Genomic DNA, 24,977 nt, shown 5'->3' with positions numbered 1-24,977 from the left:
AGGGCAGGCGGGCTGCAGGGTCTTCGGGCTGGGACAGAGCCCCGCTCCCAGCCCTGGCCCTGCGGGACCCTCTGGCAGCTGACCGTCTGCTGAGGGCTTGGGTTCTGAAGAGAATGTGTTGAGGCCAAACCGACCAGCAGGTGTTGGAAAGAGCTCTGCTCCCGGGTCTCTCTGCTCAGCAGTTCCCAACCACTGGGCTGAGGGCTTACGGGGAAGCAGGTGCCTGCTCACTTGTCCACCTGCCCCTCTGCCTGCTCTGTCCACTTGCTCACCTGCCCACCTGCCCACCTGCCCATCTGACTGCCCCCACCTGCCCGCCTGCCTACCTGGTCGCCTGTTCACTTACCTGCCTGCTCTTCCCACCTGCTTACTTGTCCACTGGCTTATTTGTCCACCTGCTCACCTGCCCACTTGCCTGCCTGGCCTCCTGCCCACCTTCCTATCCACCTGTTCACCGCAGGACCCACTGTGCACCCTGCCCTCCTGCAAGTTCACTGGTGCTGCCTGAGGGAACTGGGTGCCCTGTGCTGGCCCCTCCCAGGCCAGGTGCCCCTCCAGCCCCGGCTCCACATGCTGTGTGCCTCTGTGTCTGCAGGGGAAGGTCTGCGGGCTGTGCGGGAACTTCGACGACAATGCCGTCAATGACTTCACCACGCGGAGCCAGTCCGTGGTGGGCGACGCTCTGGAGTTTGGAAACAGCTGGAAATTCTCCCCAACCTGCCCTGATGCCCCGGCCCCCAAGGACCCCTGCATCGCCAACCCCTACCGCAAGTCCTGGGCGCAGAAGCAGTGCAGCATCATCAACAGCCCCACCTTCGAGGCCTGCCATTCTCAGGTGGGCTGACGGCCGGAGGCTGGGTTTGGGGGGCAGGGGCTGAGGGCTGGCGGGGGTGGGCCTACCTCCTTTCCTCCTGTGGGAGCAGAATCTGGCCTGGGCTGGGCTTGGGAGGATGGTCTTCTTTACCCTGACCATCCTGACCACGGAGCACCGTGTGGACCTCCCACTGGGCAGGCACCGAGGAGTACCCAGTCCCAGCACAGAGCATCCTCACTGCTTCCCTCGACCACTCAGCCTCCTACTCCAGAAACGGGGCTGCCAGTCATACAGGCCTTGGTGTCACCCCACCCCATGCCGGTCCTCCCCACATTCCCTGACCCGTCAGCCCCCAGCCGGGCCACGTGGCTCAGAGGGCTGGGGATCAGCCGTGGAGACTGCCCAGTGGTCCTTCCTGGTGATAAGGGCTCCAGTGCTCACTCACCCACAGTGTCCTGATCCAGGACCTGCACGGTGACAAGGAGGGGGTGTCGCAGGAGTGGTCTGAGCTGGGCAGGTCCGCCTGTGCCGAATCCCTGCCTTGGCTCAGAAAGTCCTCTGAGCCCGACAGCAGCCCCAGCCCAGACTGGGGTCCACTGGGCTCTGCTGCCTGGGAGGGAGCAGTGTGGTTGGGGGCAGCCCCCCATTTGTCAGGACAGGCTCCCCACACGCTCACAAGAGGGCTGGCCTGTGCTGGGTTGAGAGGCCGTCAGAGGCAAGAAACGAGGGTCAGGGTGAGGTCAGAGAGGGAGGGCACGAGTGCAGGTGCCCTGGGCGGCAGCCTCCCTGCTGCAGCAGTCATGGGTCTCAGATGGGAGGGGTGCTGCTGTCCCCGACCCCGTGGGACATCCGCCCTTCTTGCTCAGCAGCCCCCCCACCCTCCGCCCCCAGGTGGACTCCACCAAGTACTACGAGGCCTGCGTGAGCGACGCGTGTGCCTGCGACTCCGGGGGCGACTGCGAGTGCTTCTGCACGGCCGTGGCCGCCTACGCCCAGGCCTGCCGCGACGTGGGCGTGTGCGTGTCCTGGCGCACCCCGGAAGTCTGCCGTGAGTGGGGCTCTGCCCGTGGTGCCGAAGGGCGGGCGGGCGACGGAGGCAGGAGGCGGGCTAGCCTGGGCTGCGGGGCTGGGCGGCCGCGCGTGCACCCCGGACACCCAACTCACACTCCATGCGTGCGCACACACGTGTCCGTAAAAACCAGACAGACAGGTCGCCCCCAAACGGGCGAGTCCCTGAGGGACAGGCGTGCCCAGTCCAGGGCTGAGAAATGAGACCGGAATGAATGCCAGGGCAGGCCCCTGAGACCCTCCATTCCTGGGCAAGCTGGGCTGGCCAGCGCTGCCCTGGCATCCAGGGCACATGGCCGGCATCGCCCTTAGCTTCTGTCTTCCATGCTCAGCCCTGTTCTGCGACTACTACAACCCCCAAGGAGAGTGCGAGTGGCACTACCAGCCGTGTGGGAGCCCCTGCCTGAAAACCTGCCGGAACCCCAGTGGACGCTGCCTGATGGACCTGCCAGGCCAGGAAGGTGAGGGGCAGGCTGTCCCTGGGCTGGGGGGAGGTGGGGGGGTGGCACACCTTGTCATCCCAGGACATTGCACAGGTGTCAGGGGAGGGGTGGGTGCCAGGGGGCGTGTGGGCTCCTGCCACCGGCACCCCGCACCCCCGGCACAGGGTGGCACGAACCCCCTGGCAGCAGAGGGTGAGTCTTCTCCCCTGTGCCCGCCCCAGGCTGCTACCCAAAGTGTCCACCCAGCAAGCCGTTCTTCAGTGAGGACCAGATGAGGTGTGTGGCCCAGTGTGGCTGCTACGATGACGACGGGAACTACTACGACGTCGGTGCCCCGGTCCCCACGGAGGAGAACTGCCAGAGCTGGTGAGGGGCGGGGCCTGGAGGAATGGGGCGGGGCCAGAGCTGACAGGGGCGTGGCTTGGGCGGGGCCAGAGCCGGGATGGGCGTGGCCTGGGCGGATGGGGCGGGGTCAGAGCTGGAACGGGCGTGGCCTGGGTGGGTGGGGCAGGGTCAGAGCTGGAATGGGCGGGGCCTGGGTGGGTGGGGCGGGGTCAGAGCTGGGATGGGCGTGGCCTGGGTGGATGGGGCGGGGTCAGAGCTGGAATGGGCGTGGCCTGGATGGGGGTCAGAGCTGGGATGGGCGTGGCCTGGGTGGATGGGGCGGGGTCAGAGCTGGAATGGGCGGGGCCTGGGTGGATGGGGCGGGGCGGGGCCCAGCAGGCGCTCAGCTCCGCTCTCTCCTCCCAGTGCCTGCACCCCCGAGGGCATCCGGTGCGCACACAGCCTGCCGGGTAAGGCGGGGTCTGGTTGGCCAGGGGTCGGGGGTGGGGTGGGGTGGCCTGGGGCTCGGCTGACCGCTGTGCCTGCCGCCCCTCCCAGCCTGCACGTGCACCTACGAGGGCAGGACCTACGGCTACGGGGACGTCATCTACAACACTACCGACGGGCTCGGGGCCTGCTTGATAGCCGTCTGCGGGGACAACGGGACGATCATCCGGAAGGCCGTGGACTGTCCGGGAACCCCGTCCACCACGCCCTTCGCCTTCACCTCCACCTCCACCTCCACCGCGGCCCCGCCCGCCACGACGGGTAGGCCGCCCTGGGGGGAGCCGCGGGCTGGGTGCGAGAGAAGGCCCAGCGGGCGCTCGGCGCGGCGGTCCTGGGCGCAAGGGGTGGACCGGGATCCCGCAGAGACCCGGGCACCAACCCTGGGGGAAGGGGCCGTGTGTCCGCCTACCTCCCGGGCGTGGCGGATAAGGACCCGAAGGAGGCTGACCGGTCCCGCCCCGCCCCGCAGGTCCGGTCCCCACGCTGTCCACCGTGTGCGTGCGCGAGCTGTGCCGCTGGTCTGACTGGTACGACAGCGGCCGTCCAGAGCCCGGCATGGGAGGTGGGGACTTCGAGACGTTTGCAAACCTGCGGCAGAGGGGTCACCAGGTCTGCCCCGCTCCAGCCCGCATCCAGTGCCGGGCGCGGCTGCTTCCAGACACGCCGCTGGAGCAGCTGGGCCAGAAGGTGGAGTGCGACCCCCAGCGGGGGCTCCTGTGCCTCAACAGCGAGCAGAACCCCCCCTTCTGCCACAACTACGAGCTGCGGGTCCTCTGCTGTGACTATGTGCCCTGCAGCACCCCCCCAAGCCCAGGCACCAGCCAGCAGCCAACCCCCAGGCCCCTGCCCCCCTCCACCATCCAGGCAACAACGGCCTTTACCTCACAGACAACAGAGACCCAGGCGGCCACCTGCCAGCCCCGATGTCAGTGGACCGAGTGGTTCGATGAGGATTACCCCAAGTCCGAGGAGGCTGGGGGGGACATCGAGTCATACGACAAGATCAGGAGCGCCGGGGGCTCCGTGTGTGAGCAGCCTCGGGACATAGAGTGCCGGGCAGAACACTTCCCGGACAGGAGGCCCGAGGAGCTGGGGCAGCTGGTGCACTGCGACCCCGGCTTCGGCCTGGTGTGCAGGAATGACGAACAGATAGGCCTGTTCAAGATGTGCTACAACTACAGAATCCGCCTGCTGTGCTGCAGCCAGGACCACTGCGGGGAGCACGCCACTGCCACGGCCACCCCTGCCACCTCCACAGCCACCGCCACAGCCGCCACCACCACTGTCACTGCCACCACTGTCGCCACAGCCAACGCTTCCACCACCATCTCCATGGCCACAGCCACCACCATAAAATCACCAGCCACGAGCACATGGACCCAGCCAGGGAGTAGCCCCGGGGTGACACAGGGCCCCCTGAGCAGCACCACAGCAGCGCCTTTCCTCTCAACAGGACCAGTGCTCCCAGCAACATCCTCCAACCCCAGCCATACGGACACACTCATGACGTCTGCCACAAGGAACCCCACATCTCCTCCAGGCTCCACAAAGTCCACAACCCTGCAGGGGACCCTGGGGGGAACCTCGCAGGAACCCACCCCATGGTCACAGACGACACAAACCTCCACAGCTCACCCAAGTACTAAAGCATCGGCGGGCACTCTTGGCACAGTCTCCATGAGCCCACCATCCCCGTCACACACCAGGACAAGCACACCAAGGGTGGAAACGTCACAGGGAACCCAGAAGCCGATGGCCACCACTGAGGCCACCACCAGCCAGGGCACTACCGGCTGTGAGCCCAAGTGTGAGTGGACAGAATGGTTTGATGTGGACTTCCCCACTTCGGGAGTCACAGGCGGAGACATGGAGACCTACGACAACATCAGGGCTGCTGGCAGCAAGATGTGCCAGGAGCCACAGAAGATTGAGTGCCGGGCAGAGAGCTACCCCGAAGTGAGCCTCGACCAGATCGGGCAGGTGGTCACCTGCAGCCTACGGGCCGGACTGGTCTGCAGGAACCAGGACCAGAAGGGACCGTTCAGCATGTGCTTCAATTACAACATCCGTGTGCTCTGCTGTGACCATGCCAGCCACTGCCCCACCTCCTCCACACCGCTGCCAGTGACGTCCACACAGACGCTGCCCACAATGGCCACCACCAAGACACAACGCTCCTCCCCGAGGATAACCGACAGGATCACCATCCCCACGACTGAAACAGGACTCTCTACTTCAAGGACCACCGAGAGGCTCTCTGTTCCCAGTCCCTCTGCCTCTCCAGCATCCCCCATTGCCGAGACCACCAGCACCCTGCTGGGCACCACTCCGGGCCCTTACACAGCCACCTCCACGGCCACGGGGCCCTCAGCCACGGCTCAGACCACGCCCATCCTGACCTCCGGCCCCACGACCTCAGCGGCCACGGCCACTGGCTGTCAGCCTCGCTGCACCTGGACAGACTGGCTGGACCAGAGCTACCCGATGTCTGAGGCCTCTGGTGGGGACTTTGAGACCTACGCCAACATCCGCGCAGCTGGCGGGTCCGTCTGCGAGAGGCCGGTGGCCCTGCAGTGCCGGGCCGAGAGGCTGCCGGACGTCCCCCTGCAGGAGCTGGACCAGGTGGTGCAGTGCGACCTGGACGTGGGCCTGGTGTGCCGCAACCAGGACCAGGGCGGCCGCTTCAAGATGTGCCTCAACTACCAAATCCGGGTGCTCTGCTGTGATGACTACAGCCACTGCCCCAGCACGCCCAGGCCCGGGACCACAGCCACCCTCAGCACCACCAAGAGGCTCTCTGTCCCCAGTTCATCTCCCTCTGGAACATCCCCCATTTCCGAGACCACCAGCCCCCTGCTGGGCACCACTCCGGGCCCTTACACAGCCGCCTCCACGGCCACGGGGCCCTCAGCCACGGCTCAGACCACGCCCATCCTGACCTCCGGCCCCACGACCTCAGCGGCCACGGCCACTGGCTGTCAGCCTCGCTGCACTTGGACAGGCTGGCTGGACCAGAGCTACCCCATGTCAGGGGCCTCTGGTGGGGACTTTGAGACCTACGCCAACATCCGCGCAGCTGGCGGGTCCGTCTGCGAGAGGCCGGTGGCCCTGCAGTGCCAGGCCGAGAGGCTGCCGGACGTCCCCCTGCAGGAGCTGGACCAGGTGGTGCAGTGCGACCTGGACGTGGGCCTGGTGTGCCGCAACCAGGACCAGGGCGGCCGCTTCAAGATGTGCCTCAACTACCAAATCCGGGTGCTCTGCTGTGATGACTACAGCCACTGCCCCAGCACGCCCAAGCCCGGGACCACAGCCATCCTCAGCACCACCAAGAGGCTCTCTGTCCCCAGTTCATCTCCCTCTGGAACATCCCCCATTCCCGAGACCACCAGACCCCTGCTGGGCACCACTCCGGGCCCTTACACAGCCACCTCCACGGCCACGGGACCCTCAGCCACGGCTCAGACCACGCCCATCCTGACCTCCGGCCCCACGACCTCAGCGGCCACGGCCACTGGCTGTCAGCCTCGCTGCACCTGGACAGGCTGGCTGGACCAGAGCTACCCCATGTCCGGGGCCTCTGGTGGGGACTTTGAGACCTACGCCAACATCCGCGCAGCTGGCGGGTCCGTCTGCGAGAGGCCGGTGGCCCTGCAGTGCCGGGCCGAGAGGCTGCCAGACGTCCCCCTGCAGGAGCTGGACCAGGTGGTGCAGTGTGACCTGGACGTGGGCCTGGTGTGCCGCAACCAGGACCAGGGCGGCCGCTTCAAGATGTGCCTCAACTACCAAATCCGGGTGCTCTGCTGTGATGACTACAGCCACTGCCCCAGCACGCCCAGGCCCGGGACCACAGCCACCCTCAGCAGCACGGGCTCGGAGACAGCGCGCACCACAGGCTTCTGGACCACGACTACCACCCCGCCACTCCCCTCAGCCCCCGGGACCACTGAGACGGTTTCCAAGGCCACCACTGAGACGGGTCCCTCCTCTGCAAAAACCGAGAGGGTCACCATCCCCACAGCTGAAACAGGACCCTCTACTTCCAGGACCACACAGAGCGTCCCCGGCACCCAGACTCCTCGCACCTCCCTCAGCACCACCGAGAGGCTCTCTGTCCCCAGTTCCTCTCCCTCTGCAACATCCCCCACTCCCGAGACCACCAGCGCCCTGCTGGGCACCACTCCGGGCCCTTACACAGCCACCTCCACGGCCACGGGGCCCTCAGCCACGGCTCAGACCACGCCCATCCTGACCTCCGGCCCCACGACCTCAGCGGCCACGGCCACTGGCTGTCAGCCTCGCTGCACCTGGACAGACTGGCTGGACCAGAGCTACCCCATGTCCGGGGCCTCTGGTGGGGACTTTGAGACCTACGCCAACATCCGCGCAGCTGGCGGGTCCGTCTGCGAGAGGCCGGTGGCCCTGCAGTGCCGGGCCGAGAGGCTGCCGGACGTCCCCCTGCAGGAGCTGGACCAGGTGGTGCAGTGCGACCTGGACGTGGGCCTGGTGTGCCGCAACCAGGACCAGGGCGGCCGCTTCAAGATGTGCCTCAACTACCAAATCCGGGTGCTCTGCTGTGATGACTACAGCCACTGCCCCAGCACACCCAGGCCCGGGACCACAGCCACCCTCAGCAGCACGGGCTCGGAGACAGCGCGCACCACAGGCTTCTGGACCACGACTACCACCCCGCCACTCCCCTCAGCCCCCGGGACCACTGAGACGGTTTCCAAGGCCACCACCGAGACGGGTCCCTCCTCTGCAAAAACCGAGAGGGTCACCATCCCCACAGCTGAAACAGGACCCTCTACTTCCAGGACCACACAGAGCGTCCCCGGCACCCAGACTCCTCGCACCTCCCTCAGCACCACCGAGAGGCTCTCTGTCCCCAGTTCCTCTCCCTCTGCAACATCCCCCACTCCCGAGACCACCAGCGCCCTGCTGGGCACCACTCCGGGCCCTTACACAGCCACCTCCACGGCCACGGGGCCCTCAGCCACGGCTCAGACCACGCCCATCCTGACCTCCGGCCCCACGACCTCAGCGGCCACGGCCACTGGCTGTCAGCCTCGCTGCACTTGGACAGGCTGGCTGGACCAGAGCTACCCGATGTCTGAGGCCTCTGGTGGGGACTTTGAGACCTACGCCAACATCCGCGCAGCTGGCGGGTCCGTCTGCGAGAGGCCGGTGGCCCTGCAGTGCCGGGCCGAGAGGCTGCCGGACGTCCCCCTGCAGGAGCTGGACCAGGTGGTGCAGTGCGACCTGGACGTGGGCCTGGTGTGCCGCAACCAGGACCAGGGCGGCCGCTTCAAGATGTGCCTCAACTACCAAATCCGGGTGCTCTGCTGTGATGACTACAGCCACTGCCCCAGCACGCCCAGGCCCGGGACCACAGCCACCCTCAGCAGCACGGGCTCGGAGACAGCGCGCACCACAGGCTTCTGGACCACGACTACCACCCCGCCACTCCCCTCAGCCCCCGGGACCACTGAGACGGTTTCCAAGGCCACCACCGAGACGGGTCCCTCCTCTGCAAAAACCGAGAGGGTCACCATCCCCACAGCTGAAACAGGACCCTCTACTTCCAGGACCACACAGAGCGTCCCCGGCACCCAGACTCCTCGCACCTCCCTCAGCACCACCGAGAGGCTCTCTGTCCCCAGTTCCTCTCCCTCTGCAACATCCCCCACTCCCGAGACCACCAGCCCCCTGCTGGGCACCACTCCGGGCCCTTACACAGCCACCTCCACGGCCACGGGGCCCTCAGCCACGGCTCAGACCACGCCCATCCTGACCTCCGGCCCCACGACCTCAGCGGCCACGGCCACTGGCTGTCAGCCTCGCTGCACCTGGACAGACTGGCTGGACCAGAGCTACCCCATGTCCGGGGCCTCTGGTGGGGACTTTGAGACCTACGCCAACATCCGCGCAGCTGGCGGGTCCGTCTGCGAGAGGCCGGTGGCCCTGCAGTGCCGGGCCGAGAGGCTGCCGGACGTCCCCCTGCAGGAGCTGGACCAGGTGGTGCAGTGCGACCTGGACGTGGGCCTGGTGTGCCGCAACCAGGACCAGGGCGGCCGCTTCAAGATGTGCCTCAACTACCAAATCCGGGTGCTCTGCTGTGATGACTACAGCCACTGCCCCAGCACACCCAGGCCCGGGACCACAGCCACCCTCAGCAGCACGGGCTCGGAGACAGCGCGCACCACAGGCTTCTGGACCACGACTACCACCCCGCCACTCCCCTCAGCCCCCGGGACCACTGAGACGGTTTCCAAGGCCACCACCGAGACGGGTCCCTCCTCTGCAAAAACCGAGAGGGTCACCATCCCCACAGCTGAAACAGGACCCTCTACTTCCAGGACCACACAGAGCGTCCCCGGCACCCAGACTCCTCGCACCTCCCTCAGCACCACCGAGAGGCTCTCTGTCCCCAGTTCCTCTCCCTCTGCAACATCCCCCACTCCCGAGACCACCAGCGCCCTGCTGGGCACCACTCCGGGCCCTTACACAGCCACCTCCACGGCCACGGGGCCCTCAGCCACGGCTCAGACCACGCCCATCCTGACCTCCGGCCCCACGACCTCAGCGGCCACGGCCACTGGCTGTCAGCCTCGCTGCACTTGGACAGGCTGGCTGGACCAGAGCTACCCGATGTCTGAGGCCTCTGGTGGGGACTTTGAGACCTACGCCAACATCCGCGCAGCTGGCGGGTCCGTCTGCGAGAGGCCGGTGGCCCTGCAGTGCCGGGCCGAGAGGCTGCCGGACGTCCCCCTGCAGGAGCTGGACCAGGTGGTGCAGTGCGACCTGGACGTGGGCCTGGTGTGCCGCAACCAGGACCAGGGCGGCCGCTTCAAGATGTGCCTCAACTACCAAATCCGGGTGCTCTGCTGTGATGACTACAGCCACTGCCCCAGCACGCCCAGGCCCGGGACCACAGCCACCCTCAGCAGCACGGGCTCGGAGACAGCGCGCACCACAGGCTTCTGGACCACGACTACCACCCCGCCACTCCCCTCAGCCCCCGGGACCACTGAGACGGTTTCCAAGGCCACCACCGAGACGGGTCCCTCCTCTGCAAAAACCGAGAGGGTCACCATCCCCACAGCTGAAACAGGACCCTCTACTTCCAGGACCACACAGAGCGTCCCCGGCACCCAGACTCCTCGCACCTCCCTCAGCACCACCGAGAGGCTCTCTGTCCCCAGTTCCTCTCCCTCTGCAACATCCCCCACTCCCGAGACCACCAGCCCCCTGCTGGGCACCACTCCGGGCCCTTACACAGCCACCCCCACGGCCACGGGGCCCTCAGCCACGGCTCAGACCACGCCCATCCTGACCTCCGGCCCCACGACCTCAGCGGCCACGGCCACTGGCTGTCAGCCTCGCTGCACCTGGACAGACTGGCTGGACCAGAGCTACCCCATGTCCGGGGCCTCTGGTGGGGACTTTGAGACCTACGCCAACATCCGCGCAGCTGGCGGGTCCGTCTGCGAGAGGCCGGTGGCCCTGCAGTGCCGGGCCGAGAGGCTGCCGGACGTCCCCCTGCAGGAGCTGGACCAGGTGGTGCAGTGCGACCTGGACGTGGGCCTGGTGTGCCGCAACCAGGACCAGGGCGGCCGCTTCAAGATGTGCCTCAACTACCAAATCCGGGTGCTCTGCTGTGATGACTACAGCCACTGCCCCAGCACGCCCAGGCCCGGGACCACAGCCACCCTCAGCAGCACGGGCTCGGAGACAGCGCGCACCACAGGCTTCTGGACCACGACTACCACCCCGCCACTCCCCTCAGCCCCCGGGACCACTGAGACGGTTTCCAAGGCCACCACTGAGACGGGTCCCTCCTCTGCAAAAACCGAGAGGGTCACCATCCCCACAGCTGAAACAGGACCCTCTACTTCCAGGACCACACAGAGCGTCCCCGGCACCCAGACTCCTCGCACCTCCCTCAGCACCACCGAGAGGCTCTCTGTCCCCAGTTCCTCTCCCTCTGCAACATCCCCCACTCCCGAGACCACCAGCGCCCTGCTGGGCACCACTCCGGGCCCTTACACAGCCACCTCCACGGCCACGGGGCCCTCAGCCACGGCTCAGACCACGCCCATCCTGACCTCCGGCCCCACGACCTCAGCGGCCACGGCCACTGGCTGTCAGCCTCGCTGCACCTGGACAGACTGGCTGGACCAGAGCTACCCCATGTCCGGGGCCTCTGGTGGGGACTTTGAGACCTACGCCAACATCCGCGCAGCTGGCGGGTCCGTCTGCGAGAGGCCGGTGGCCCTGCAGTGCCGGGCCGAGAGGCTGCCGGACGTCCCCCTGCAGGAGCTGGACCAGGTGGTGCAGTGCGACCTGGACGTGGGCCTGGTGTGCCGCAACCAGGACCAGGGCGGCCGCTTCAAGATGTGCCTCAACTACCAAATCCGGGTGCTCTGCTGTGATGACTACAGCCACTGCCCCAGCACGCCTAGGCCCGGGACCACAGCCACCCTCAGCAGCACGGGCTCGGAGACAGCGCGCACCACAGGCTTCTGGACCACGACTACCACCCCGCCACTCCCCTCAGCCCCCGGGACCACTGAGACGGTTTCCAAGGCCACCACTGAGACGGGTCCCTCCTCTGCAAAAACCGAGAGGGTCACCATCCCCACAGCTGAAACAGGACCCTCTACTTCCAGGACCACACAGAGCGTCCCCGGCACCCAGACTCCTCGCACCTCCCTCAGCACCACCGAGAGGCTCTCTGTCCCCAGTTCCTCTCCCTCTGCAACATCCCCCACTCCCGAGACCACCAGCGCCCTGCTGGGCACCACTCCGGGCCCTTACACAGCCACCTCCACGGCCACGGGGCCCTCAGCCACGGCTCAGACCACGCCCATCCTGACCTCCGGCCCCACAACCTCAGCGGCCACGGCCACTGGCTGTCAGCCTCGCTGTACCTGGACCGACTGGCTGGACCAGAGCTACCCCATGTCTGGGGCCCTTGGTGGGGACTTTGAGACCTACGCCAACATCCGCGCAGCTGGCGGGTTCGTCTGCGAGAGGCCGGTGAGCCTGCAGTGCCGGGCCGAGAGACTGCCGGACGTCCCCCTGCAGGAGCTGGACCAGGTGGTGCTCTGCGACCTGGAGGTGGGCCTGGTGTGCCGCAACCAGGACCAGGGCGGCCGCTTCAAGATGTGCCTCAACTACCAAATCCGGGTGCTCTGCTGTGATGACTACAGCCACTGCCCCAGCACGCCCACGCCCGGGACCACAGCCACCCTCAGCACCACCAAGAGGCTCTCTGTCCCCAGTTCCTCTCCCTCTGCAACATCCCCCACTCCCGAGACCACCAGTGCCCTGTTGGGCACCACTCCAGGTTCTTACACAGCCACCTCCACGGCCACGGGGCCCTCAGCCACGGCTCAGACCACGCCCATCCTGACCTCCGGCCCCACGACCTCAGCGGCCACGGCCACTGGCTGTCAGCCTCGCTGCACCTGGACAGGCTGGCTGGACCAGAGCTACCCCATGTCTGGGGCCCTTGGTGGGGACTTTGAGACCTACACCAACATCCGCGCAGCTGGCGGGTCCGTCTGTGAGAGGCCGGTGAGCCTGCAGTGCCGGGCTGAGAGGCTGCCAGACGTCCCCCTGCAGGAGCTGGACCAGGTGGTGCTCTGCGACCTGGAGGTGGGCCTTGTGTGCCGCAACCAGGACCAGGGCGGCCGCTTCAAGATGTGCCTCAACTACCAAATCCGGGTGCTCTGCTGTGATGACTACAGCCACTGCCCCAGCACGCCCAGGCCCGGGACCACAGCCACCCTCAGCAGCACGGGCTCAGAGACAGCGGGCACCACAGGCTTCTGGACCACGACTACCACCCCGCCACTCCCCTCAGCCCCCGGGACCACTGAGACGGTTTCCAAGGCCACCACTGAGACGGGTCTCTCCTCTGCAAAAACCGAGAGGGTCACCATCCCCACAGCTGAAACAGGACCCTCTACTTCCAGGACCACACAGAGCGTCCCCGGCACCCAGACTCCTCGCACCTCCCTCAGCACCACCGAGAGGCTCTCTGTCCCCAGTTCCTCTCCCTCTGCAACATCCCCCACTCCCGAGACCACCAGCACCCTGCTGGGCACCACTCCGGGCCCTTACACAGCCACCTCCACGGCCACGGGGCCTTCAGCCACGACTCAGACCACGCCCATCCTGACCTCCGGCCCCACAAACTCAGTGGCCACGGCCACTGGCTGTCAGCCTCGCTGTACCTGGACAGACTGGCTGGACCAGAGCTACCCGATGTCTGGGGCCCTTGGTGGGGACTTTGAGACCTACGCCAACATCCGCGCAGCTGGCGGGTTCGTCTGCGAGAGGCCGGTGAGCCTGCAGTGCCGGGCCGAGAGACTGCCGGACGTCCCCCTGCAGGAGCTGGACCAGGTGGTGCTCTGCGACCTGGAGGTGGGTCTGGTGTGCCGCAACCAGGACCAGGGCGGCCGCTTCAAGATGTGCCTCAACTACCAAATACGGGTGCTCTGCTGTGATGACTACAGCCACTGCCCCAGCACGCCCACGCCCGGGACCACAGCCACCCTCAGCACCACCGAGAGGCTCTCTGTCCCCAGTTCCTCTCCCTCTGCAACATCCCCCACTCCCGAGACCACCAGCGCCCTGTTGGGCACCACTCCAGGTTCTTACACAGCCACCTCCACGGCCACGGGGCCCTCAGCCACGGCTCAGACCACGCCCATCCTGACCTCCGGCCCCACGACCTCAGCGGCCACGGCCACTGGCTGTCAGCCTCGCTGCATCTGGACAGGCTGGCTGGACCAGAGCTACCCCATGTCTGGGGCCCTTGGTGGGGACTTTGAGACCTACGCCAACATCCGCGCAGCTGGCGGGTTCGTCTGCGAGAGGCCGGTGAGCCTGCAGTGCCGGGCTGAGAGGCTGCCAGACGTCCCCCTGCAGGAGCTGGACCAGGTGGTGCTCTGCGACCTGGAGGTGGGCCTTGTGTGCCGCAACCAGGACCAGGGCGGCCGCTTCAAGATGTGCCTCAACTACCAAATCCGGGTGCTCTGCTGTGATGACTACAGCCACTGCCCCAGCACGCCCAAGCCCGGGACCACAGCCACCCTCAGCAGCACGGGCTCGGAGACAGCGGGCACCACAGGCTTCTGGACCACGACTACCACCCCGCCACTCCCCTCAGCCCCCGGGACCACTGAGACGGTTTCCAAGGCCACCACTGAGACGGGTCTCTCCTCTGCAAAAACCGAGAGGGTCACCATCCCCACAGCTGAAACAGGACCCTCTACTTCCAGGACCACACAGAGCGTCCCCGGCACCCAGACTCCTCGCACCTCCCTCAGCACCACCGAGAGGCTCTCTGTCCCCAGTTCCTCTCCCTCTGCAACATCCCCCACTCCCGAGACCACCAGCACCCTGCTGGGCACCACTCCGGGCCCTTACACAGCCACCTCCACGGCCACGGGGCCTTCAGCCACGACTCAGACCACGCCCATCCTGACCTCCGGCCCCACAAACTCAGTGGCCACGGCCACTGGCTGTCAGCCTCGCTGTACCTGGACAGACTGGCTGGACCAGAGCTACCCGATGTCTGGGGCCCTTGGTGGGGACTTTGAGACCTACGCCAACATCCGCGCAGCTGGCGGGTTCGTCTGCGAGAGGCCGGTGAGCCTGCAGTGCCGGGCCGAGAGACTGCCGGACGTCCCCCTGCAGGAGCTGGACCAGGTGGTGCTCTGCGACCTGGAGGTGGGTCTGGTGTGCCGCAACCAGGACCAGGGCGGCCGCTTCAAGATGTGCCTCAACTACCAAATACGGGTGCTCTGCTGTGATGACTACAGCCACTGCCCCAGCACGCCCACGCCCGGGACCACAGCCACCCTCAGCACCACCGAGAGGCTCTCTGTCCCCAGTTCCTCTCCCTCTGCAACATCCCCCACTCCCGAGACCACCAGCGCCCTGTTGGGCACCACTCCAGGTTCTTACACAGCCACCTCCACGGCCACGGGGCCCTCAGCCACGGCTCAGACCACGCCCATCCTGACCTCCGGCCCCACGACCTCAGCGGCCACGGCCACTGGCTGTCAGCCTCGCTGCATCTGGACAGGCTGGCTGGACCAGAGCTACCCCATGTCTGGGGCCCTTGGTGGGGACTTTGAGACCTACGCCAACATCCGCGCAGCTGGCGGGTTCGTCTGCGAGAGGCCGGTGAGCCTGCAGTGCCGGGCTGAGAGGCTGCCAGACGTCCCCCTGCAGGAGCTGGACCAGGTGGTGCTCTGCGACCTGGAGGTGGGCCTTGTGTGCCGCAACCAGGACCAGGGCGGCCGCTTCAAGATGTGCCTCAACTACCAAATCCGGGTGCTCTGCTGTGATGACTACAGCCACTGCCCCAGCACGCCCAAGCCCGGGACCACAGCCACCCTCAGCAGCACGGGCTCGGAGACAGTGGGAACCACAGGCGCCTGGACCAAGACTACCACCCCGCCACTCCCCTCAGCCCCCGGGACCACTGAGACGGTTTCCACAGCCCGCACTGAGATGGGTCCCTCCTCTCCAAGGACCACCGAGAGGCTCTCTGTCCCCATTCCCTCTGCCTCTCCAGCATCCCCCATTCCCGAGATCACCAGTGCCCTCCAGGGCACCACTCCTGGCCCTTACACATCCACCTCCACGGCCACGGGGCCCTCAGCCACGGCTCAGACCACGCCCATCCTGACCTCGAGCCCCACGACCTCAGCGGCCACGGCCACTGGCTGTCAGCCTCGCTGCACCTGGACAGGCTGGCTGGACCAGAGCTACCCCATGTCCGGGGCCTCTGGTGGGGACTTTGAGACCTACGCCAACATCCGCGCAGCTGGCGGGTTCGTCTGCGAGAGGCCGGTGAGCCTCCAGTGCCGGGCCGAGAGGCTGCCGGACGTCCCCCTGCAGGAGCTGGACCAGGTGGTGCTCTGCGACCTGGAGGTGGGCCTGGTGTGCCGCAACCAGGACCAGGGCGGCCGCTTCAAGATGTGCCTCAACTACCAAATCCGGGTGCTCTGCTGTGATGACTACAGCCACTGCCCAAGCACGGCCACTACTGGGGTCTCCAGCAGGGAAACCTTTGTGACCTCCCCCATTAAGACCACGCCTGCAATCCTGTCCACCCATCCCTCCATTGGGACCGTCCTTCCCTCTAGCACCCTGAAGCCCACCCTGACTTCCCTGACCTCCATGACCTCCACGACTTCCCTGACCTCTGGGATCTGCACGCCGCAGTGCACGTGGACAGACTGGTTTGATGAGGATTACCCCACCCCAGTTCCTGATGGCGGGGACTTTGAGACCCTCTCGGCCCTCCGCAGGGCCGGCCACGACTTCTGCCAACAGCCGCAGGACATCGAGTGCCGAGCAGAAGTGGCGCCGGATATGAGCCTGGAGCACGTGGGCCAGGTGGTCCAGTGCGACGTGAGGTTCGGGCTGGTGTGCAGGAACCGGGACCAGCCGGGGCCCATGCAGTATTGCCACAACTACCACGTGCGCCTGCTGTGCTGTGATCGCCCGTGTGCCCCGTCTTTGTCCCCGGAGACCACCACGTCCCCCTCCATCCTCAGCACCCTCAGGCCAAGCGCCTCTCCCGGCTCACTCGTCTCCACAGTACCCTGCTTCTGCCAGGCGTTTGGACAGCTCTTCTTACCAGGTGTGTGCAGGACCATGTCCCTCCCGGAGGACAGTCCACCCAGGTCACTCAATCCCTCTCACCGGTGCCCACCCTGCTCTGCCCCAAGCCCAACCCTTTGGCAGGTGCTTGTACAGACCACTCCTCGCTGACTGGGGTGTCTTGTCTTGGCCATGTTCTCCCCACAGGGGACGTTGTCTACAACAGGACAGACAGTGCGGGCTGCCACTTCTACGCCGTCTGCAACCAGCACTGTGAGCTGGATCGCTTCCAGGGTGCCTGCCCCACCTCCTCACCCCCGGAGCCCCCGACCTCGCTGCCCCTGACCTCCCCGGCTCCGGGCTGTGACCTTGTGGACCCTCCCCGACAGGTGCACACCCTCCTCCCTGCATTGCCTGCCCTTATCATGTGCTGCTGTTTCCACTTGGGGCGAGCCCCCAGCCCCTTGGGGACCCCTCCGTGGGGAGCTCTGGTGGGAGGGAAGCATGGAGTTTGGGGCTGGGTGAGCCCCTGGGGCCGGGCCACACTCCTGGACAGTCCTGCCCTGGGCCATGCGGGACTGAGGCCGGGTCTCTGGAGCTCTCCCAGTGAGCTCTATGCCTGTTGTCTGCCAGGTGAACGAGTCCTGGACGCTGGAGAACTGCACAGTGGCCCGGTGCGAGGGCGACAATCACATCGTCCTGCTGGAGCCAAAGCCTGTGGCACAGGTCACCTGTGTGAATGGGCATCTGCCAGTGAAAGTGCAGAGCGAGCAGGAGCCCTGCCAGTACCACTACGAGTGTGAATGTGAGAGACGGCGGGGCCCGGGCGGGTGTGGGAGCCAGTGCTGACCAGCCCCCCACAGGGGCCGGCCTGGGCGTGCAGGGCAGGTTGCAAGGGCCAGTAGGGGCAGAAACGGGGTTCACCGGGGCACGTGTCCTGGGGTCCTGAGCCCCCTTCCCCAGAGCTGCCCCAGGAGGGACCACAGACTAGGTGCCTCCCAACAGCAGGCACAATTCTCCCTGGTCCTGGAGGCCAGAGCCCCAGGCGAAGATGTCACAGGGCCACTCCTCCCCAAAGCTGCAGAGGACGGTCGTTCCTGCCCCCTCCTGGCGCTCCCAGGCCGAGGCTTCTCACCCCGCCTCCACCTTCATCACCAACCCACTCGCCCACTGCATACACGAAGCAGCCGAGGCCCGGGGGCGTGACTCCCCGAGGTGGCCCTGCTGGGTGGCGCTGGGTGAGGTCACTGTCTCTGTCCACAGGCACCTGCAGCAGCTGGGGGGGCTCCAACTACATCACCTTCGACGGCACCTCCTACTCCTTCCGGGGCAACTGCACGTATGTGCTCATGCGGGAGATAAGGCCGCTCCACGGAAACCTCACCATTCTCCTCTACAAGCAGTACTGCCCGGCAGCCGTGGCCTCCACCAGCTGCCCCATCGCCCTCAGCGTCCACTACAAGTCCACGGAGGTCATCCTCACCACCACGACGGCTGCTGGCGGGCAGGAGGAGGGCCTGGTGAGCGCGGTGCCAAGCACAGCGTGGGGGAGACCCCGGCCCCGAGCGAGCGGAGCTGCTGCACTTGGGGGGGGGGCTGCCTGCCGAGGATGGACCCAACCCTACTGACGGGTCCTCCGACACGCCCCCAGGTCCTGTTTGACGGCACGCGGGTGAGCCAAGGCTTCAGCAAGGACGGCGTGAGCGTGTCCGTGACAACAAGCACCAGGATGCAGGTGGACATTCCTGCCATCGGCGTCAGCGTCACCCTAGACGGGCAAGTCTTCCAGATCCAGCTGTCCTACAGCAACTTCAACCACAACACCGAGGGCCAGTGCGGTGAGTGGGGACCGGTGGGGGGCTGCTGTGAGTCCTATAACCACTCCTCCCTCCACGTCCTGCCCGTGGCCCCCCAGGGTGGCATCCCCACCCCCTAGAGGTGCCCACTACCGCCCTCCCGCCACCTGCGTCAGGCCAGAGCTGCCTCTCATCTCAGCAACAAGTGCTGCATCACCGAGTAACCGCAGGGAGGTGGTGGGAACGAGAGGCCGGAGAATGGGGAGCCTGGGTGCCCAGCCAGGCCCCCACGGTGACCCTACCGGACCCCCACTCTCCAGGCACCTGCACCAATAGCAAGACGGACGACTGCCGCCGGCCAGATGGCACCATGGCCCCCACCTGCCAGGACATGGCCGGCTCCTGGCTAGTCCCCGAGAGCAGCAAGGAGGGCTGCCTGCCACCCACAGGCCTGCCCACAACCACCAGCCCCCCTTCCTCGGAGCCCACCACACCCATTTCTACCTCGTGCCCCCCAGCACCCCTCTGCCAGCTGATGCTAAGCCAGTGAGTCCCTCTCTGGGGGTGTGGCCACCCTGGGGCAGTGACCCCTGTCTGGGCCCAGGACCCAGCTCTCTGCTCCAACCTCTGCCCCGGCCCACAGCATCTTCGCCGAGTGCCACAAACTCATCCCGCCCAGCCTGTTCTTCAGCATCTGCGTCAAGGATGCCTGCCAGGCCGGCCACCCCGAGGTGCCCTGCCAGAGCCTAGAGGCCTACGCAGGGCTTTGCCGTGCCCGGGGCGTGTGCAGCGACTGGCGGAATGCCACCGGCGGGCAGTGTGGTGAGTTAGGGGCAGTCATTGGGAGCTCTGGCTAGTCCCCGAGAGCAGCAAGGAGGGCTACCTGACACCTGTCTCTGTGCCCCCAGACTTCACCTGCCCACCTGAAAAGGTGTACAAGCCATGTGGCCCTGTGCAGCCCATGACCTGTGACTCCAGGTGAGTGCCAGCCAGCCAGCGTCTAAAGGGTCTGGGAGGAGCCAAGAGGGGGCAGAAGGAAGGGTCAGGAACTCTGGGGTGCCCTTTCCCCACCCCGACCTACATCCTTGGCCCCATGGGACGCCCAGGGCAGCCGACCAACCCCAACACTCTGTTCCTGCCCGCTGCCCTCCTCCCTCGGACTGGCTGTCCACATGGGTGCAGGCCCCCAGGACTGCCTCTCTTGCCTCGCAGGACCCAGAGCCCGGAGAGCAAGGGGCTGGCGGAGGGCTGCTTCTGCCCGGACGGCCTCACCCTCTTCAACGCACACACGGATGTCTGTGTGCCCGAGTGCCGTAAGCGCCAGCCATGGCCTGGGCCCCTGACCCATGGGGCTGGGGGGAGGCACAGGGTGGGACATCCCTGTCTAGGGCCCGTCCTGGGCCGTCGGCCTTAATGTCAGACCACCTGCAGCCCCAGCCCAGCGGCGCTAACTCCTTCTGCCAGCAGCATGGCCTGGAGCCCTGCCGAGCCCCCTCCTCCGAGAAGCCCTGAGTTCTGCGGGGCCTTCTGGTCCCAGTGGGAAGAGAGGGGAAGACAGTGGCCCTGACTGGGGAGGGGCCGGGCCCGAGAGGACATGTTCCTTCAGCCCGTGGCCTCTGCCACTGGGCTGTGAACCCCAGGACTCCCAGTGACCCCCTTTCTCTTTTTCTTCCAGCCTGCGTGGGACCAGATGGGTTTCCCAAATTCGTGAGTGGTTCTGCCCTCAGCTGGCCCCACCCTGCTCCAGCAGAAGGCGGGAGGGAGTGGGGAGTGCCCTGGTCTTGGGCGGCAGCCGTGGCTGGGCAGCTGTGGAGGGGCTGGTGTGGGGCGCCTCGGTGTGCCATGCATCCGTCACGGGGCTGCTCCAGGGTGGAGGGCTGGCCTGGTGCTGCTGGGTACAGCTGGGAGGCCGGGCACCGTCCAGGGGCCCTCGGGGACCCTGACCTGGTCTGTTCCAGCCTGGAGAGCGGTGGATCAGCAACTGCCAGGCCTGCGTGTGCAACGAGGGCTCTGTGACGGTGCAGTGTGTCCCTGTGCAGTGCGAGGCCCAGGGCCCGCCCCCGGAGTGCAGCCAGGCTGGCTTCGTAACCTTGACCAGGCCCCTGGCCAACAACCCTTGCTGCCAGGAGACACTGTGCGGTGAGCCCTGCTCCCTGGGGGACTAGGTGGGCGGGGGCCAGCAGGGGAGGGCAGAGGGCACAGCCGCCCAGCCAGCAGGGCCTGCCAGGAGGAGAGAAGGCCGCAGCATCCTGGCTGGACCACTGACGGGGAGAGGCCTCTGGGGGCTTCATTTTTCCACCTAAAGAACGGGCCGGTGACCCCCGGTCTGCCCAGAGGCCTGAGGAGGACCAGGGAGGTGATAGTGAGGGGACCTGGAGGTGGTCGGTCCCCATGGGGAAAGTACGTCGCTGGCTCCAACGTGGGGAAAGCGTTACGCTGGGAGAGCTAGTACGGCGGGGAGGGCAGGGGTCACCCCGACAGCACCCCGCCTCTCCCACAGTCTGCAACACGACCACCTGCCCCAAGAACCCCCCAGAATGTGGGCCAGGAGAGGAGCTGGCCCAAATCCAGGAGGAGGGCAGCTGCTGCCCCACCTTCATCTGCCGTGAGTGGGGTGGGGGCCTGGGGATTCTCGGGGTGGTGTTTGGGGCACGAGGTGTGGGAGCACCTCCTCCCACCACCCAGGCAGGCCCTCAGCCCTCCCTTTCCTTCCAGGGCCTAAGCTGTGTACCTACAATGGCATCATCTATGGGGTAAGGTGGCCTGGTGGCACATCCACTGTGGGGTGCCCGGGTCCCCCTAGACCTCCACTCCTTATCTCAACATGCCCAGCCCTGTGTGCCCCCTTCTGCCAGGAGAGCAGATGAATAGAGGGGCTTGGGGACCCTTTAGAGCTTGGTGGGGACACAAGGGAACATGGGGAGGGGTGCCTTCTGTTCAGAGCCTGGTAGGGAGTTTAGCTTCAGGGTTTCCCAGCAGCTTCCTCCAGGGAAGATCATCGGGGCAGGACCACACCCTCCCGGTCCCCTCCTGCCTACCCAGGATCCCTGCCTACTCCGGGCCCCGCCTCTGCCAGGGGTCCTGCTTCTCTCCTGGTCTGTGCCCAGCCAGGGACACGTCCATAATTCCATTAGAAGAAAGAAACCACCTCTGTGGGCCTCGTCTTCTCTGAGCGCACCCCAGGCACAGGTCCTGGCCCTGGGCCCCACCTGGTGCCCTCAATGACACTCCCCCACCCACCCTCCCATCCACTGCAGATTGGCGCAACCTTCCCAGGGGCCATTCCCTGCCACACATGCACCTGCCTGTCTGCGGACACCCAGGACCCCACGGTGCAGTGTGAGGAGGACACCTGCAATACCACCTGTCCCCAGGTTAGCCCGCCCACGTGGGCAGACCCAGACCCCCGGGTGCCCACCTGACTGCATCTTCACGTCACTGGTACCCAGACCCCAGGGCCAGCTCTCTAGCTCAGCCTTTGCTGGGGTGTTTTTCTCAAAGGAAGGTCACAAAGCAGGGAGATGGTTGGGGTTTTGGATGGGGGGTGGATGGGGTCTGCAGCTGCTGGGGCAGGGGCCAGTTCCAGGAAGGCAGAAGTAGGCAGGGAGGGGGCAGGAAGCAAGGGTAAGGCTAAGGCAGGACAGTGGGCATCCCTAACCCTCCAAGCCAGACCTGGACAAGCTTCCGCCCTCCTGGCAGAGTGTGGGGGCTGCCGAGGAGGCTGCCAGGCCCCTGGGGCGTGAAGGAGGGGACCAGAGGGCTGGGAAGCCAGGCTAGGGGTGCAGACATGACCACCACTCTGGTCCCCAGGGTTCCGAGTACTCGACAGTGGCCGGGCAGTGCTGTGGGGAGTGTGTGCAGACGGCCTGCCTCACGCCCGACGGCTGGCTGGTGCAGGTAAGGGGGGTCGGTGTAGCCCTCCACCCGGCAGACCCTCCCCTCAGCCCTTCTCAGACCTCGGGATGATCCCCACTCTGCCTCCGCTCTTCCCCCTGCATTTCAGCCCAACCAGACTTGGGTCAACAGCCTGGTGGACAACTGCACGGAGTACCACTGCCAGGTGGAGAATGGGGTCCACGTGCTGATCCCGAGACCTCCGTCCTGCCCAGACGTGTCCAGCTGCAGGGTGTGTGCCTGGGGGACCCCGCCAGCCTGGTGGCCTAGTTGCCTTGCCCAGGAGACCCCGCCCATGCCACTCCCTGGAAACCCCACCCACACCCCTCCCAGGAGGCCCCGCCCCTGGAGCCCTGGCCCCGCCCCCAGCCTGCCCTCTGTCCCCCACTGCAGGGCATCCTCAGGAAGACCGGTTGCTGCTACTCCTGTGAGGAAGTGGGTAAGTGGAGCCGCCTTCCCGCCCTCCAGCTTGGTCCAGCCTCCACCCATTGGCTCTGTCCCGGCCTCTAGAACCCCACATTGAATGGCCAGCTCTGGAGGGAATGTGGAAGCCGCGCCCAGGTGGGGTGCCCAGGGCCCCCACCCTCATCGCCTTTCTTTCCTCTGTCCAGACTCCTGCCAGGTCCACATCAACAGGACAGTCCTGGGGCACCGGGGCTGCAAGGCCCCTGTCAACCTCACCTTCTGCAAGGGCTCCTGCCCAGGAGTGTCCAAGTGAGTGGGCCCTGCGCCCTCCCCAGAGCCCACCTCCGCCCACCACTGGAGGCCTCCTACGGGCAAGCAGAGAGCCAGCCCCAGGCCACAGATCAGCACCTAGTGCCCACATGGCCCTGTCCTGGGCCAATGCCCTCTGCTGGGTCCGGAGGGTCCAGGGAGGAGGAAAGGGGTGGTCCAGAGGAGCTCCCTCTCTCCACGTCTACCTGAAGAACACCCGGGACCTCCCCTGACGCTCAGAGCCAGGCCTGGACCAGTTGGGCACAGGCAGACATTGCGTCCAGGGGCCTGGGGCAGGGTCCACTTGGGGGGTGGGCAGACTCAGGGCCTCCCATGGACCAGACTCTCAAGGCAGAGCTGCTGGCAGAGCTGGCCCCCTGAACCAAGCTGGCCTGGGCTGCAAACAGCTGTGAGCCTTCGGACAGAGAGGCGGGGAGCAGGGGCCAGGGCAGGTTCTTGGGAGGGGTCTGCGGGGTCCCAAGTTTGAGGAGCTGGTTCGGGGAAGAAAGGGTGCCTGGTGGGAGGGGAGGGGTTCAGAGTGACCTGAATGCCTGCAGAGCTGTCCCAGGCCAGGCCTGCAAAGCCCACATCCTCAGACCAGCACAGGGCCGCACCGGCTCAGGATACGTGTTGTCCGCAGGTACTCCCCGGAGGCCCAGGCCATGCAGCGGCGGTGCACCTGCTGCCAGGAGAGCAGGGCCCATGAGGAGGAGGTGACCCTGCAGTGTCCCGATGGGACGGCCGTCCGCCACACCTACACCCACATAGATGAGTGCAAATGTGCCCTGGCCTGTGTCCCCGCACCAGCCACTCAGGAGGACAGCATCCCCGTCTGATGCCCTTCTGCTCTGCCCACCTCCCATCTGCCTTGGGTGACACCCACACCCTGGCGGAAGACAGGGGTGAAGGTCCACTGGAAGAGGGCACAAGGCAGGGAGTCTCTCTGGCCCGTCTGGCCAGCTGCCCTGTCCTCACGGCCACCCTCATCTGAAACAAGCACCTACTCCACCCCCTAACCCCCTTCCTGGCGTCAGAGGGACAGGCTGTGCTGCCTTCTCTGGGGGCCTGAGACCCCCACCACCCGGGAACCCCGTGGAGCGGATTCCCGCCAGCCACCTCTGCAGCAAACGCGCACCGACAGTGGTCCAGGCTAGGCGTGTTGCCTCCAGGGAGCCGTGTCAGGCAGGGTGCTGCCTGCCAATGTCTGGACCTGGTGCTAAGGCTCTGATGGCCAAGGGGGGGGGGCAGAGGGGTGTCAGTGCCCTGAAGCCCCGCCCTGATCACCCAGCCCCAACCTTGCAAAAATAAATGCTGAGCATCATGCAAACATCCTGGTCCTGGCTTCTCTTCCCGCCACCTGTGCCCCCTGGGCACTTCACCCATCTGTGGGCTGGGCTGCCAGGGGCCCCACAGGCTGAACGCACCACGGGGCTTGTGCTGGACCCGCTGGGAAGGACAGGACGGGGTGGGGACATGGAGGCCCGGGTCAGCCTGGGGTGGGCTGTGGGGCAGGAGCCAGGGGTCGGCCAAGGGCTCAGAAACACCCTCACTATTGTTTCGAAGGCACAAGGTTAATTAGGCAAGTGGTCAGATGGAGAAAAACTGGACCAGCGAACACGTGCAGGACTCAGCTGCCCCCCAGGCTGGGGCTGCACAGGGATGGGGAGAGCCGCTGCCTACGCCGTCCCCGCCCTGACCTATCCACACCTGCCTCCTGTGGCACCTTTTCTTCAGGGCACCAGTCCCACATCAACTCGTGTGTCAGTTTCCTTCTCTGGAAGCAGGGAG

General features: G+C 66.4%; 1 protein-coding gene across 1 annotated transcript in view; it reads left to right on the top strand.

Moving 5' to 3' along the window:
• MUC5B (mucin 5B, oligomeric mucus/gel-forming) overlaps window positions 1-24,025 on the top strand; it is a 36,925-nt gene extending 12,900 nt beyond the window's left edge. Inside the window, exons 25-55 of the mRNA XM_087822316.1 lie at window positions 596-835; window positions 1,706-1,862; window positions 2,215-2,343; window positions 2,547-2,691; window positions 3,076-3,119; window positions 3,208-3,417; window positions 3,626-4,425; window positions 4,567-5,280; window positions 7,117-7,158; window positions 8,800-9,352; window positions 10,463-11,674; window positions 12,944-13,736; window positions 14,565-16,825; window positions 16,993-17,174; window positions 17,419-17,590; window positions 18,049-18,305; window positions 18,437-18,623; window positions 18,902-19,127; window positions 19,225-19,403; window positions 19,490-19,559; window positions 19,794-19,894; window positions 20,257-20,288; window positions 20,540-20,720; window positions 21,082-21,186; window positions 21,297-21,334; window positions 21,839-21,955; window positions 22,392-22,478; window positions 22,585-22,707; window positions 22,869-22,914; window positions 23,087-23,189; window positions 23,830-24,025. Of these exons, the coding sequence (XP_087678442.1) occupies window positions 596-835; window positions 1,706-1,862; window positions 2,215-2,343; window positions 2,547-2,691; window positions 3,076-3,119; window positions 3,208-3,417; window positions 3,626-4,425; window positions 4,567-5,280; window positions 7,117-7,158; window positions 8,800-9,352; window positions 10,463-11,674; window positions 12,944-13,736; window positions 14,565-16,825; window positions 16,993-17,174; window positions 17,419-17,590; window positions 18,049-18,305; window positions 18,437-18,623; window positions 18,902-19,127; window positions 19,225-19,403; window positions 19,490-19,559; window positions 19,794-19,894; window positions 20,257-20,288; window positions 20,540-20,720; window positions 21,082-21,186; window positions 21,297-21,334; window positions 21,839-21,955; window positions 22,392-22,478; window positions 22,585-22,707; window positions 22,869-22,914; window positions 23,087-23,189; window positions 23,830-24,025 (9,702 nt within the window). The remainder of the gene's footprint in view (window positions 1-595; window positions 836-1,705; window positions 1,863-2,214; window positions 2,344-2,546; window positions 2,692-3,075; window positions 3,120-3,207; window positions 3,418-3,625; window positions 4,426-4,566; window positions 5,281-7,116; window positions 7,159-8,799; window positions 9,353-10,462; window positions 11,675-12,943; window positions 13,737-14,564; window positions 16,826-16,992; window positions 17,175-17,418; window positions 17,591-18,048; window positions 18,306-18,436; window positions 18,624-18,901; window positions 19,128-19,224; window positions 19,404-19,489; window positions 19,560-19,793; window positions 19,895-20,256; window positions 20,289-20,539; window positions 20,721-21,081; window positions 21,187-21,296; window positions 21,335-21,838; window positions 21,956-22,391; window positions 22,479-22,584; window positions 22,708-22,868; window positions 22,915-23,086; window positions 23,190-23,829) is intronic.
• Window positions 24,026-24,977: the final 952 nt, after the last annotated feature.

Source organism: Miniopterus natalensis, chromosome 11 (assembly GCF_054644295.1).
Source record: "Miniopterus natalensis isolate mMinNat1 chromosome 11, mMinNat1.hap1, whole genome shotgun sequence".
Lineage (NCBI taxonomy): Eukaryota > Metazoa > Chordata > Mammalia > Chiroptera > Miniopteridae > Miniopterus > Miniopterus natalensis.
Note: the sequence above shows the minus strand (reverse complement) of the source record. Positions and strands in the feature narration are given on the sequence as shown.